Source organism: Nothoprocta perdicaria, unplaced genomic scaffold, assembly GCF_003342845.1.
Source record: "Nothoprocta perdicaria isolate Ctin4 unplaced genomic scaffold, notPer1 scaffold_72, whole genome shotgun sequence".
NCBI classification, from domain to species: Eukaryota; Metazoa; Chordata; class Aves; order Tinamiformes; family Tinamidae; genus Nothoprocta; species Nothoprocta perdicaria.
Window position 1 is genome coordinate 2,044,114 of NW_020455999.1, and position 11,666 is coordinate 2,055,779.

Consider the following 11,666-nt stretch of genomic DNA (forward strand, 5'->3'; position numbering starts at 1 on the left):
CGCGCACCGCGCCGTGCTGGCCGCCGCCTCCGGCTACTTCCGCGCCATGTTCGGCGGGGCGCTGCGGGAGGCGCGCGCCGAGCGCGTGCGGCTGCACGGCGTGGAGCCCGAGTGCCTCGCGCGCCTCCTCGACTTCGCCTACACGGGCCGCGTGGGCGGCCTGGGCCCCGACATCGCCGAGCGCCTGCTGCGCGCCGCCGACCTGCTGCAGTTCCCCGCCGTGAAGGAGGCGTGCGGCGCCTGGCTGGCGCGCCAGCTGGAGCCCGCCAACGCGCTCGACATGCAGGACTTCGCCGAGGCCTTCGCGTGCCCCGCGCTGGCGGCCGCCGCGCACCGCTTCGTGCTGCGGCACGTGGGCGAGCTGGGCGCGCAGCTGGAGCGCCTGCCGCTCGCGCGCCTGCTCTCCTACCTGCGCGACGACGGGCTCTGCGTGCCCAAGGAGGAGGCCGCCTTCCAGCTGGCGCTGCGCTGGGTGCGCGCCGACCCCGCGGCCCGCGCGCCGCTGCTGCCGCAGCTGCTGGCCCACGTGCGCCTGCCCTTCGTGCGCCGCTTCTACCTGCTGGCGCACGTGGAGGGCGAGCCGCTCGTGGCGCGCTGCCCGCCCTGCCTGCGCTTGCTGCGCGAGGCCCGCGACTTCCAGGCCGCCCGGCTCGACCGCCACGACCACGGGCCCTGCGCCCGCATGCGGCCCCGGCCCTCCACCGGCCTCGCCGAGATCCTCGTCCTCGTGGGCGGCTGCGACCGTGACTGCGACGAGCTCGTCACCGTCGACTGCTACAACCCGCGCACTGGCCACTGGCGCTACCTGGCCGAGTTCCCCGAGCACCTGGGCGGCGGCTACAGCGTCGCCGCGCTGGGCAAYGACATCTACGTGACGGGTAAGGAGCGTGTGGGCCAGGGGCTGCCGCGTGCATGCACAGGGTGTGTCCTCCCACAGCACCCRCGTCCCGCAGCACCCATCTCCAGGTGCTCGTCTGCCCCATCAGGGCCAGAGGAGCAGAGCTGCCCGCCCGGCTGTGGCTGCCGAGGCACCACAGAGCCCTGGTCCCTCTTCCTTCCTTTCGTGTTGCTGCTGGGCCCGCAGGAAGGCAGCACACAGAGAAGCAGCCTTGTTCTGGGGCACGAGGCACTCTCACGAGCGCCTCGCTCAGGGCTGCTTGTGCCAGAACAGGCTGTCGAGAGGGCCGCCAAGCAGCTTGGCTCCTGGAGGCCCCGAGAGCAGCTCCTCGGCAGCCCTGGGCTCCTGCCGCAACGCCTGCGGTTCCTGCCGYGCCGCCCTGGCTGAGGACAGGGCAGGGACTCCTTGGGCTGGGGCGCGGAGAGGATTTAGCAGCTGATCTCAATGCAAGAGGCATTTTGTCATGACTAATGCTGCTGAGCATGCAGGCTGAAGTCGCAGTTCTTGAGCTGGCGGGGCTCTGCCGCCGCTGCCGGGATGATGGGAGCAACTTGGGTTTGAATTTCTGGCAGCGAAGAAAGGGCCGGGCAGCCTATAAATCACGAGCCAGCGCTTGTGCTCAGGCCTGTCCRCGACCTCGGAGCCCCTCTCCGAGGAGTCCCACCAAACAAGAAGGGTAGGAACTGGCTGTGAAAATCCAAGCAGCACAAACTGCCGTGGCCTTGCAGCACCTCCCTGCTTCCCAGTCTGCAGCTCTGGGAGCCAGAGAAGCGTGGGTGGATATTAGCGAGCTGGGGCTTGAAGCTGTAAGGARGAGCTCGGTCCCGAATGCAGTCCTGTCCGCCCCGACCCCCGCTGCATCCCGGGCAGGAACGGTCTGCAGAAATGCCCTGGCAAGGCTGTGTGCTGTGTTGTAGGGGGCTCGGACGGCTCGAGGCTCTACGACTGCGTGTGGAGGTACAATTCCAGCGTGAACGAGTGGACGGAGGTGTCCCCCATGCTAAAGGCCAGGGAGTACCACAGCTCCACGGTCCTGGACGGGCTGCTCTACGTCATCGCCTCCGACAGCACCGAGCGCTACGACCACTCCCTGGACAGCTGGGAGGCTCTGCAGCCCATGCTCTACCCCATGGACAACTGCTCCACCACGTCGTGCCGCGGCAAGCTCTTYGCCATCGGCTCCCTGGCGGGCAAGGAGACCATGGTGATGCAGTGCTACGATCCCGACAGCGACCTCTGGTCCCTCGTCAACTGTGGCCACCTGCCCCCGTGGTCCTTCGCGCCCAAGACCGTGACGCTCAGCGGCCTCATGTACTTCATAAGGTGGGTGCTGCGGCCGCCGCCGCACTCCTTTCCCTTAGTTGTGTCGGGAGCTGCACTTGGAGCTATGTGGAAATGCCTGAATTTAAACCTGCAGGTAACAGGTGGAGTTACAAGCTGGTGTCAGTCAGCAGTTCTGCTTTGAAKGGAGTTTTCAGGTTCCTTGGATTCTATTTCAGTCCCTGTTCTCGCTATAAATAAGCGAGCAAGCTCTAAGCAAACACTGTGATGAAGAGCAAGAGCCCTCCGTGCGAGCAGAGATAAGACGGCTGGCGCTGAGATGACGGGGCGCTATTTTTAAGCATCTTTCCAGTACAGGATTTAATCGCCCCTGTGGCTCAAATACTTAAGTTATCCACGTAATTAAAASCAAGCAGGCAGGTTTGGTCTCTCTCAGCCCGGCATCCTGGTTCGTGGYTCTTGTTGGCAGGGAGGAGTTTGAGTTACTTGGATTTCATCAAATACCTGAAAGGGCATTGTAACTGTTTTCATCATAAGCCGGCTGTGTTTGATTGGGGTTTGTTGTTGTTGTGTTTGTGTTTTATTCCTGATGGCAGAACCCTCAGGATTTCTGAATGTCTGCAGGTGTTGATAGGAGACCTGCAYGTGTTTCCTTTCTCTGCCCCCCTTCTCCGTGTGCTCGGCACAGTCCTGGTGGCACGAGGGAGCGGGTTAGCTGACTTTTTGTTCTCGGCACAAACTATTTTGAAGTGGCTTCTGCCTCGCACTCCCCCCTCGTGGGCCTGGTTCTGTAGCTATAAATACAGCCTCGCCGCGAGGCTGCTTCTTCTGTTACGCCTTGATTAGAACTGCCCTCRGGCTGGGGAGGGTGTCGTGGCTGGGGCTGCTGCTCCTGCTTCTCCTTCCCGGCGCTGGGTTCCCCTTTCACCCGTTGGACTCGGAGCAGGACATGTCCCCGGCGCTCGGCCGCGAGCTGCTTCCAGGGAGGGGAGGCCGTTTCTCTGTAGCGCCCTCCGGACCCCAAACGTCATTTACAGGTGCCCACGTGAGGGATGTTTCTCTCAGATGAATATCTAGTGAATTACCCCAGCTACTAAAGGAAGCGATGTCGAAATATTTATGCTGTAGGAATATYTGTTTGGAATAGTGATAGGGAGACCCACATCCACGCCCTGCTGTAGTCTTAGCTGGAGTGGTTTTAGGTGTAATGGGTCACCAAGCAGCTAGCGCTGTGGTGGGTGAGATTTCCGCACTTGTTTTTGCTTCCCCTGCCCTTTATTCTGATTCCTGCGAGGCATCTGGAGCGCTGTCTCGCCAGCAGCACAGTGCAAGGCAGCGCGTGAGGTAAAAGGCCAAAGGTTACCTTTGAATGCCATGGGGTTTGTCCTTTTCTCCTATAAATCATAAGCTGGATCTTCCCTAAAATGAACTTGCAGCCGTAGAGCAGCTGCCTCAAAAAGCTGGTGACTCTTGAAGGCTGTCCAGTTAAGCAAAGAACTAGAGAAATGAGACGCTGAGAACTGAATTTCGGAGGCCAAGTCCATTAAAATGAAGACTCGGGTTGATCAGAAGTCTSAAGCCTGTGCATCTCGCTAGTTTTTGGGTCTTGTTGCAGCACAACCCGACCRTCTCGGCGTGACTTTCGGCGCTGCTCTGGCTGCGCCGGCCCCGTCCTTGGCGCGTCCCGGCGCCGGCGGCAGCGCCTTCGTGTCGCAAACCGCCCTCACCTGTCGCTGTCTGGCTGCCGCCTTGCAAGTGGGACAGCCCAGGGGAGCCTGGGCCGAGACCCCGGAGCACTCGGCATCGCGCTGGTTGAGGGTGGAGAGGGGCTCACAGCTTGTGCCGTTGCCCTGGCCTCCGCTGCCTCCCCCGGCGGGGCTGTGGGGCCAGACGATTTAGGGACATAAAGTGACCATCTTGTGTCATCTCCCGCAGGGATGACTCCGCTGAAGTGGATGTTTACAACCCAGTGAAGAACGAGTGGGATAAAATCCCCGCCATGCTCCAGGTAGGTCGCTTGACCGGCCTCCTGGGTACCTGTCAGTGTTAAAAATTGGCCCCAAATTGTGGCTTTGGAAAGCGACAAACATGGAAGGTGTTCAGACATAGGGTGGCTGCCCAGCAGAAACGCTCTGGGGCTCTCCCACGATGACTGTGCTGTGTTTTCCTTACTGGCCTGCAGGTTCACGTCGGGGGGAGYGTGGCCGTGCTGGGTGGGAAGCTCTATGTCTCCGGCGGCTACGACAACACGTTTGAGCTGTCGGACGTGCTGGAGGCCTACGACCCCGAGGCGCGYGCGTGGAGCGTAGCCGGCCGCCTGCCCGAGCCCACCTTCTGGCACGGCAGCGTCAGCATCTTCCGGCAGTTCATGCCGGAGACCACGCAGGAGGACGAGGGCATCGCGCTGGACAACACCATCAACCTGAGCCGGCAGCGCCCGGAGCTCCGTGAGCAGAACCTCAAYGAGCTGCACTAGCGGGGACGGCCCCGCGCCGCTGCGAGGGGAGGCAGCGGCCGCCGGTGCTTGGACACAAACGCGCACCCATYGGGGCAGAGGGAGTAAAACTTGAGTGCTAAAGGTGCCCTCGTAGAGGCGCGGGTGTGGAAAGGAAGGGCCCCCCTGGCGCAGCGTCCTCGGCCCCGCTGCGGAGGAGGGAGGCCCGGCGCCTTTTGTGGAGGCCGTCCGCGCRGCGGCCTCCGAAGAAAAGCGTCGTGTCTGGCCTCCCCGAAGAAGAGTCGCTTGCGGTTCCAGCTCCTGGTCAGACMCTGCCCACGGGAAGCTCCCTTGCCCCGCAGCGCTGCTCGTTGGCTGCCAGATTCCTTTCTCCGTGGYTTCGTCCAAGGGAGAAACAAATGCGTTAGTAGAACAGCAGGGAGAGGCAGGACGGACGCGTACCGGGCCGAGCCCGCTGCAGTGGGGGAGCCCACGGCAGCCGGTGGCCCTGCCGGTCCCGTCGCCCCAGCCTTGGGCTCCCGCTCGTGCTCTCAGACCTGGCTTCTCCTGCCAGCCAGCCAAGATCTTCCGGAGGCACGGAGGCCAGGTGATGAGTCTTCACACTCCCCGTTGTCTGAATTCTTCAGGTACTTTCAGTTGTAGTRTTTTAAGGTTTTGTGGGTATTTGTTGCCTTACCTTCTAGGAGAGAGACTTTTATTATTTAAGGAGCACCTTCATTTATCACTTAATGACACTGACACAAGTAGCTTGTTTTCGGTTTTGATCACCCACCCTGCATGTTCCCGCGMGGGGGAGCGGGCGGGCGGCTCCTGGGGCTGCTCCCTTGTGCCAGGGCCCTCGGCCCCTCTCCTCTCGTGGTTTCACAGCACTCTCCTTCCTACCGGGCTGCTCGGCCGCCCGAGGAGCTTGGCAGAAGGCTCCTCCAGGCACCTCCCTGTAGTGAAGGCTCTTGCTGCCCGTTCTTCCCTATCAAACTCCTGGCAGCCGTGTTGGGCCAGGAAGATGGGTCCTGGCTAGTGAGGGCAAGTGCTTGGTTTTTTCCCTTGCCTGTACAGAGGAGCTAGGTTGGAATTCAGTTATTTTAGCAGTAACCTGGAAAGTGGGAGGGGAGAGCAGCACAGGTTCCTTGGGAAGGTCAGCACACACTTGCAGGTCAAATACTGGTGGTGATTTAGGCTCCTTGGTGGAAAGGATCCTTTCAGAGGGATCAGCTCATGGGAAGGAACCTGCTGAGCATCTGGAGAGATCACAACGTTTGTCCTGTTCTGCAGTTTGCAGAAGCACTTGGAATTTGAACAGCCAGAAAATGCTCCCACAGACCTTTGGCCAAGGGGTAGGAGCTTACAAGAGTGCTAGCAGATTGAGAGAGAATTATTTTAGGTTTTCCTTAGCGGGGGGGTGGGGGTGCAGTGAAGGTTTGCTTTTATTCTTGCTCAAGTAATGTAGTTTGCTTGAGTATTTCCTTTAATGATTTGAGGCAAGTGTGTTTCAGCAGGAACTCTCGCAACTCACGGACTGTCTCTGGCACTAGAAAACGGTCAGAATTGCAGTGGGGCTCGTAGCAGAGCTGGTGTTACACCCTCAGAAAGAAGTGGAAGATAAAGCAGCAGCTGGGATGGTGGCTGCTTTTGCGTGCCTTTTTTTCTCTCCCCTGCCCCATTAGAAGAAAAATGGGAGTTTTGTCTTACTTGAGAAAGAAGCAGCCCCTAACCTTGCTGGCGTTCCCTCTAGCCAGAGCAGTCAGAACCTTATCTCCGCAGCGAGCAACGCGTTCACAGCTTCGTTAAACAGACTGTTTTGCCTTGAATACTGTTTCATGCTAAGCTACTTAGCAGCAAAACTTGAAAAACTTGTTGGCGAYGTTCGGGCTCTCGCTGAGGTCTGAAACTCGGACAGTGCCTTGACGCTGGTTCGTGCCGCCGAGGGCGCCGCGGTCGGGGTCCCGCGCGGCCGTCCCGGGGCCGGCTCCGTGCCCACCACGGGCCTGGGTGCTGGGCTCCGTACGGGCACGCTGAGCTAACCATGATCCCTGTGCTAGGTTTAGTGCTCACCGGCGCGCTTGCCACCCCGAATTCCCTGAACCAGCTCAGTAATTCTGGATTTGTATTTATTTTTTGTAAATCCATTGTGCCCAAATCTTTAAGTACTGTTTAGATACCATCCTTTGAAGCAAAGGCATTTTACATTTACAGATAATGTATTTTTATTCTCATGGTTTGTTTTTAAATTTACTTGAATCAGTCAAGTTAAATAAAACATGATACATGAGTGTTTTTAGCTTTTCAGTGGAAAAATTACTGGTTTAAGCAGCTACTGCCATGTTTCTCGCCGTGGGCCTGGGCGCATTTAAAGAGAGGAGCTGCCGCCGTGGTGAGTAGCAGAGGGCCTGGCTGCCRCTGGGGTGAGTGTGAGCACCCAGGGACACATGATGGGTGACCTGCGTCCCCTGAGGGGACACGCAGGGTCTCCGCTCAGTGACCATCACTCCTTATTTCACACAAATGCTACTTGCACGTACAAATCCCCCACCTTACAAAGGGCCCCATGTCTTCCCTTAGACAGCAGCTGAGTTACTTCAGCTGTGGGAAGACAGGGACTGACAGGGCAATGGGGACAAGTGGCAAAGGCCCCGCGCGCAAGGCAGGAGGAGGCACGCGTGGCGTGATGCAATGGGCCTTTTAGCAAGTGGTTAAGGAAGAGGACAGAGGGACTCTGTCTTCCGGAAAGCACCTTTAACCACAAGTTTCCAGACTCAAATTTAGAGCTAACTGAGCAATCTGAAAACAATCCCGGGTGATGCATCCCTCCCTGCGGCCTTCTGGTCACAGGTGACAGCTTACTGAAAAGCAGCATTCACAGTATTGGGTACATGAGTCACCAGTCACATCCAGTCTTGCACAGCGTATGTGCAATTAGCTCAAGTTGTAATTCTCAGTAATTGTTTCTTCATTTGATACCTGCTTTAACTTCATTGGAAAGGTTCCCGCAAGCTGCTGATGGTAGAGGAGGAGCGAAGAGGCCTCCTTGCCCCTCGGGAGAGAAGCAAGGGGCAGAGCTGCTGCAGGCTGGCGCCTCCCTGCCCTCGCAGGCAGGACGGGCACGAGGGCCCCGTCACGTTGCACAGTCTGCAGGAAGCGTCGTCGTTATTATCAGCGATGGCTCCACAACCTCAGCCGGGGAGAAGCTCTCGTTGGGGCACAGTCTCTGCACGGGCATCTCGTGGGCCGGGGGCTCCCCAACGCCGTGGGCCGAGCCCCCGGGCAGCTTGTGGGGCGGCTGCAGCGCCACCCCCACGGCCTTCTCGTCCTCGATGACCAGGTTGCGCAGCTTGCGCTGCCGCGGGTTGTAGTTCTCCACGCGGTCGTGGATCTCCCTGTGGCGCCTCAGGTGGGCCTGGAAGGGCGAGAGCGATGGCAGCCGCCGGGAGCCCAGGGCTGCCTGCGGCAGGGGAGCGCGATGGCACCGCGACGGCAGGGGAGCGTCCGCGGGAAGGAGCCCCTCGACCCAGAGGAGCATCCACAGGGAAGGTCCCCTCAACCCGGGGAGCACCCAGGGGGAAGGATCCCGCGCAGCCCTGCCAAGAAGCTGCTGACCCTCTTCCCCACCGCCAAGCGCAGCGCGAGGCATGGCCAGCGAGGAGCAGCTCCGCAGCCCGAGGTGCCGGCCGGGCACCGCGTCTCGCTTGGGCGGCGCTCCTCCAGGATGGGTTCCCGCCTGCTCGCTCCGGTCCCCGCGGGCGAGCGGCCGCGCGCCGAGGGGCGCAGGGCAGCGGGGCTCCCAAGCCCTACCTGCCGCGTGAACTTGTAGCCGCACTCGCTGCACTCGAACTTGCGCACTCCCTTGTGCCTGCGGACGTGCACGCGCAGCTGCTCCACAGCTGAGGAGAGAAGGGGGAAACGGGTCACGGCACCGCAGCTGGGGCCCGAGCTACGCTAAGCATTCCCGGGGCAAGGACGCACTCGGACTGCTGCTATTCCAAGGCACTGAGAAGGGCAGGGGATTTTGTTGTTGCTGTTAGGCGAAAGGCTGGAGCTTTTCCTTTTTAAAAAACCTTCCATCTTTCCTCATCTCCCAACTGCTCCTCTCCGAACTAAGACCCTGGGCAGCTCCATACAGCTGAGGAGCCATGTGAAACAATRCTGTTTTTCTGGAATCAGCTTCAGCTGTGCCTGGGAGCGCTGTCTTGGGGGCACGTGGGCATTTGTCACAGCGTGACAGAGGACGATGCCCTCGGGAAGGTGACTGCCAGGGAGCAGGGAGCRGCTGTCCCCAGTGCGGACGCGGCAGCCGTGCCGTTACCTTTGAAGGTCTTGGCGCAGATCTGGCAGAAGTGGGGCCGCCCCTCCTGGTGCCTGCTGGCGATGTGCCTCAGGAGCGGCCCCTTCTCCGTGAACCTCTGCTCGCAGAACTCGCAGCTGAAGGGCCGCTCCCCGGTGTGCGTCCGGTTGTGCTTGTCCAGGCTCGCTGCCGTCACCGGGGGAGAGAGCACGTGCCGCGGTCACGGTGCAGCCCACGCCGCGGTCACGGTGCAGCCCACGCCGCGGTCACGGTGCAGATGCCCCACGTGCCGCCGCGGGCAGGAGCGTGCACTGTGTGCTCGCTCCTTTGGGGAGGTACGAGCAGGAGGCTGCTCCTCGTCTCAGCTCCCCGCGGAGACACCAAGGCAGCTGTTTTCCTGGGGCAGCTGCTCTCGGGAGGCCCTGGCCAGCAAGAGGCGGCACTGCAGCCTGCGGGGCCTCGAGGCAGCAGGAGCGGGGTACCTTGTGTCCGGAAGGTCTTGCCGCAGAGGTGGCACTGGAAGGGCTTCTCGCCCGTGTGCGTGCGCAGGTGCATGTTGAGGTTGGCTTTCTGCGTGAAGGCGTGATGGCAGAACTCGCACACGTAGGGCCGCTCGTTCCTGCGGAGAGGGAGAATGGCTCTGATCACCCCCGTTCCGGACCGTTCCCACTCAAAGAGCCGCTTTTGGTTTTGCCTCTGCGAGCCGCAGTCGCCCAGGTCGGCGGTTACTAACGGGAAGGGCTCGCGCCGTACCTGTGCTTGGCCTTGATGTGCATCTGCAGGCCGTTGCGGCTCGAGGCCCGGTGCCCGCACTCCTCGCACACAAACAGCTTCTCTCCCCGGTGCTTGAAGGCCTCGTGCAGGCGCAGCTCTGTCCGAGACAGGAAGCACTTGGAGCAGGTTGAGCACTGCAAGGCCACAGGAGACGGGGGTTAGGGCCGTGGGCCTGGCCACGGGCAGAGCCCCCTGCGCCGGGGGGACGGCGGGCAGTCTCCGCGCGCCGTGAGCTCGGTTGGATCCTGCATGCTGGGATCCCCGCTGCCGCCTGCCCTGCCCCGCGCCAGGCAGCCCCGCTCACCGCATGCGGTTTCGGCGCCCCGTGCAGCTTTATCATGTGGCTCTGCAGGTCCTTCTTCTGCATGAACTGCTGCGCGCAGGAGGAGCACTGAAACACAGGGGGAAGAGCGCGCTGCTGGACAYCCCCCAAGAGCGGCTGGACGCGGCGGGAGCCCCACACCGCCGGCCACAATGGACACAGGCAGAGCGGCGGCCGCGACCTGCCCGGGGCTGCCAGGCGCGGGCCCGTGTCGGAAGGAAAAGCTGCGTCCTTGCGACTGCAGCCCCGGCACGGGGCCGAGCTGACCTCCCTGTGCAGCCCCCGCCGGGCTCTCCCCGTGTGGAAGGGGCGGCCGCGGCGGCGCCGCCAGGCAGCTGCTCGCAGGGGCGCTCCGAGGCCGCGGCGCTGACCTTGTACGGCATTTCCCCCGTGTGCGACACCATGTGCAGCCGCAGCTCCATTCGCCGCTTGAACACCTCCTGGCAGACGGAGCACGTGAAAACCTGCACGAAGTGGGAAGGTGTCGGCGTCGGCGCAGCAAGCAAACAAGGCGGCGGCAGCGCRACGCGGAGCCAGCAGCCGGTGCAGCCTGTCACCGCGGTGCGCGGCAGGGAGCGCGCGGCCCTCTCTGCTCCTCAACCTCCACCCGTGGAGCTGTGCGTGCCTGCGAGCGCGTTTTCCTGAGCACAGCACGAGGCCCCGCACAGCCACAGCAGGAGCAGCGGGGAGCCCAGCCCCGGCGCAGCCGCGCTGCGGGCGAGCCACAGGGCCCTTGCCGGCGAGGGCAGCATGAGGGGAGTGCAGGGAGCGCAGAGGAAGGGGCTGGGCGGCCCTCACTGCAGGAAGGCAGCAGCGCCGGCGTTCCCGTGCGAGCCGGGGGCCGTGCAGCCGTGCGCCGCCTTGCAGACAGGCCCGGTGCGAATGAACGTTGTTTTGTGGGACAAGGCTCCCCGCTGCCTCGGGCACTGCCTGCGGCTCCCCCACCTACCTGCTCCGATCGGTTCATGCAGTTCCTGGCTTCGTGCTCCAGCAGGTTCTCTTTCCTGAAGTAGCATTTGCCGCACTTGGAGCACTTGAATGGCTTTTCTCCGGTGTGTTTCCTAGGGGGAATGCAGAGCGCGGTCGTTACTGCAGTGCAGGAGCTGCCCAGGCCCTATGGCAGGAGCCTCGAGCCGCGCTCGGGGACGGCTGTGCTCCCGCACCGCGCGGGCCGCTGGCGGCGGCTCCAGTGCCACCGTTGGAAGCGTGGGTGCTCCGCGGTGCCCCTGAAACCCCATGGTGCCCAGTGCTGGAAGGCACCACCCCGTTACCTGTTGTGCACCTTCAGGTAGTACTTGCTGAGGAAGGTTTTGTGGCACGTGGGGCACTCGACGGGCGCAGCGGTGCCCCTGCCACTCGCGGGGACCACGGGCAGCTCCACCGCATCCCCAGGCCCTTTCCCTGCTGGGGCCTTCTTCTGCGCGCGCGGCGGCGGCAGCAGCTTCTCCTCAGCAGCGCCAGCGGGGTTGGGGTCGGTCCCATCGGGCTCGGTGCCTGCAGGGTTGATGCCCATGGGGTCGGTGCTTGCAGGATCGGGGTCAGTCCCGGCGGCGTCGGTGCCCGCGGGGTCGGGGTCGGTGCCGGCGGGGTCAGTCCCGGCGGGGTCGGGGTCGGTGCCGGCGGGGTCAGTCCCGGCGGGGTCGGTGCCGCCGCCCTG

At 62.3% G+C, this 11,666-nt stretch overlaps 2 protein-coding genes across 2 annotated transcripts in view; one reads left to right on the forward strand and one right to left on the reverse strand.

The window, feature by feature from the left end:
• Position 1: 1 nt before the first annotated feature.
• KLHL21 (kelch like family member 21) lies at positions 2-6,795 on the forward strand (the record flags this gene model as incomplete). The annotated part of the gene is made up of 4 exons (XM_026051088.1): positions 2-878; positions 1,816-2,221; positions 4,115-4,187; positions 4,362-6,795. Coding segments are annotated over 4 exons (1,650 nt in total), but the record flags the coding sequence as incomplete, so codon positions are not given.
• A 296-nt stretch (positions 6,796-7,091) lies between these two features.
• Positions 7,092-11,666, reverse strand: part of ZBTB48 (zinc finger and BTB domain containing 48) — a 5,618-nt gene continuing 1,043 nt past the window's right edge. The window contains exons 2-10 of the mRNA XM_026051089.1: positions 11,281-11,663; positions 10,959-11,070; positions 10,381-10,473; positions 9,992-10,078; positions 9,667-9,821; positions 9,396-9,532; positions 8,935-9,099; positions 8,424-8,512; positions 7,092-8,028 (exon numbers count right to left, since the gene is read on the reverse strand). Coding sequence (XP_025906874.1) covers positions 7,747-8,028; positions 8,424-8,512; positions 8,935-9,099; positions 9,396-9,532; positions 9,667-9,821; positions 9,992-10,078; positions 10,381-10,473; positions 10,959-11,070; positions 11,281-11,663 — 1,503 coding nt within the window. The 3' untranslated portion in view covers positions 7,092-7,746. The remainder of the gene's footprint in view (positions 8,029-8,423; positions 8,513-8,934; positions 9,100-9,395; positions 9,533-9,666; positions 9,822-9,991; positions 10,079-10,380; positions 10,474-10,958; positions 11,071-11,280; positions 11,664-11,666) is intronic.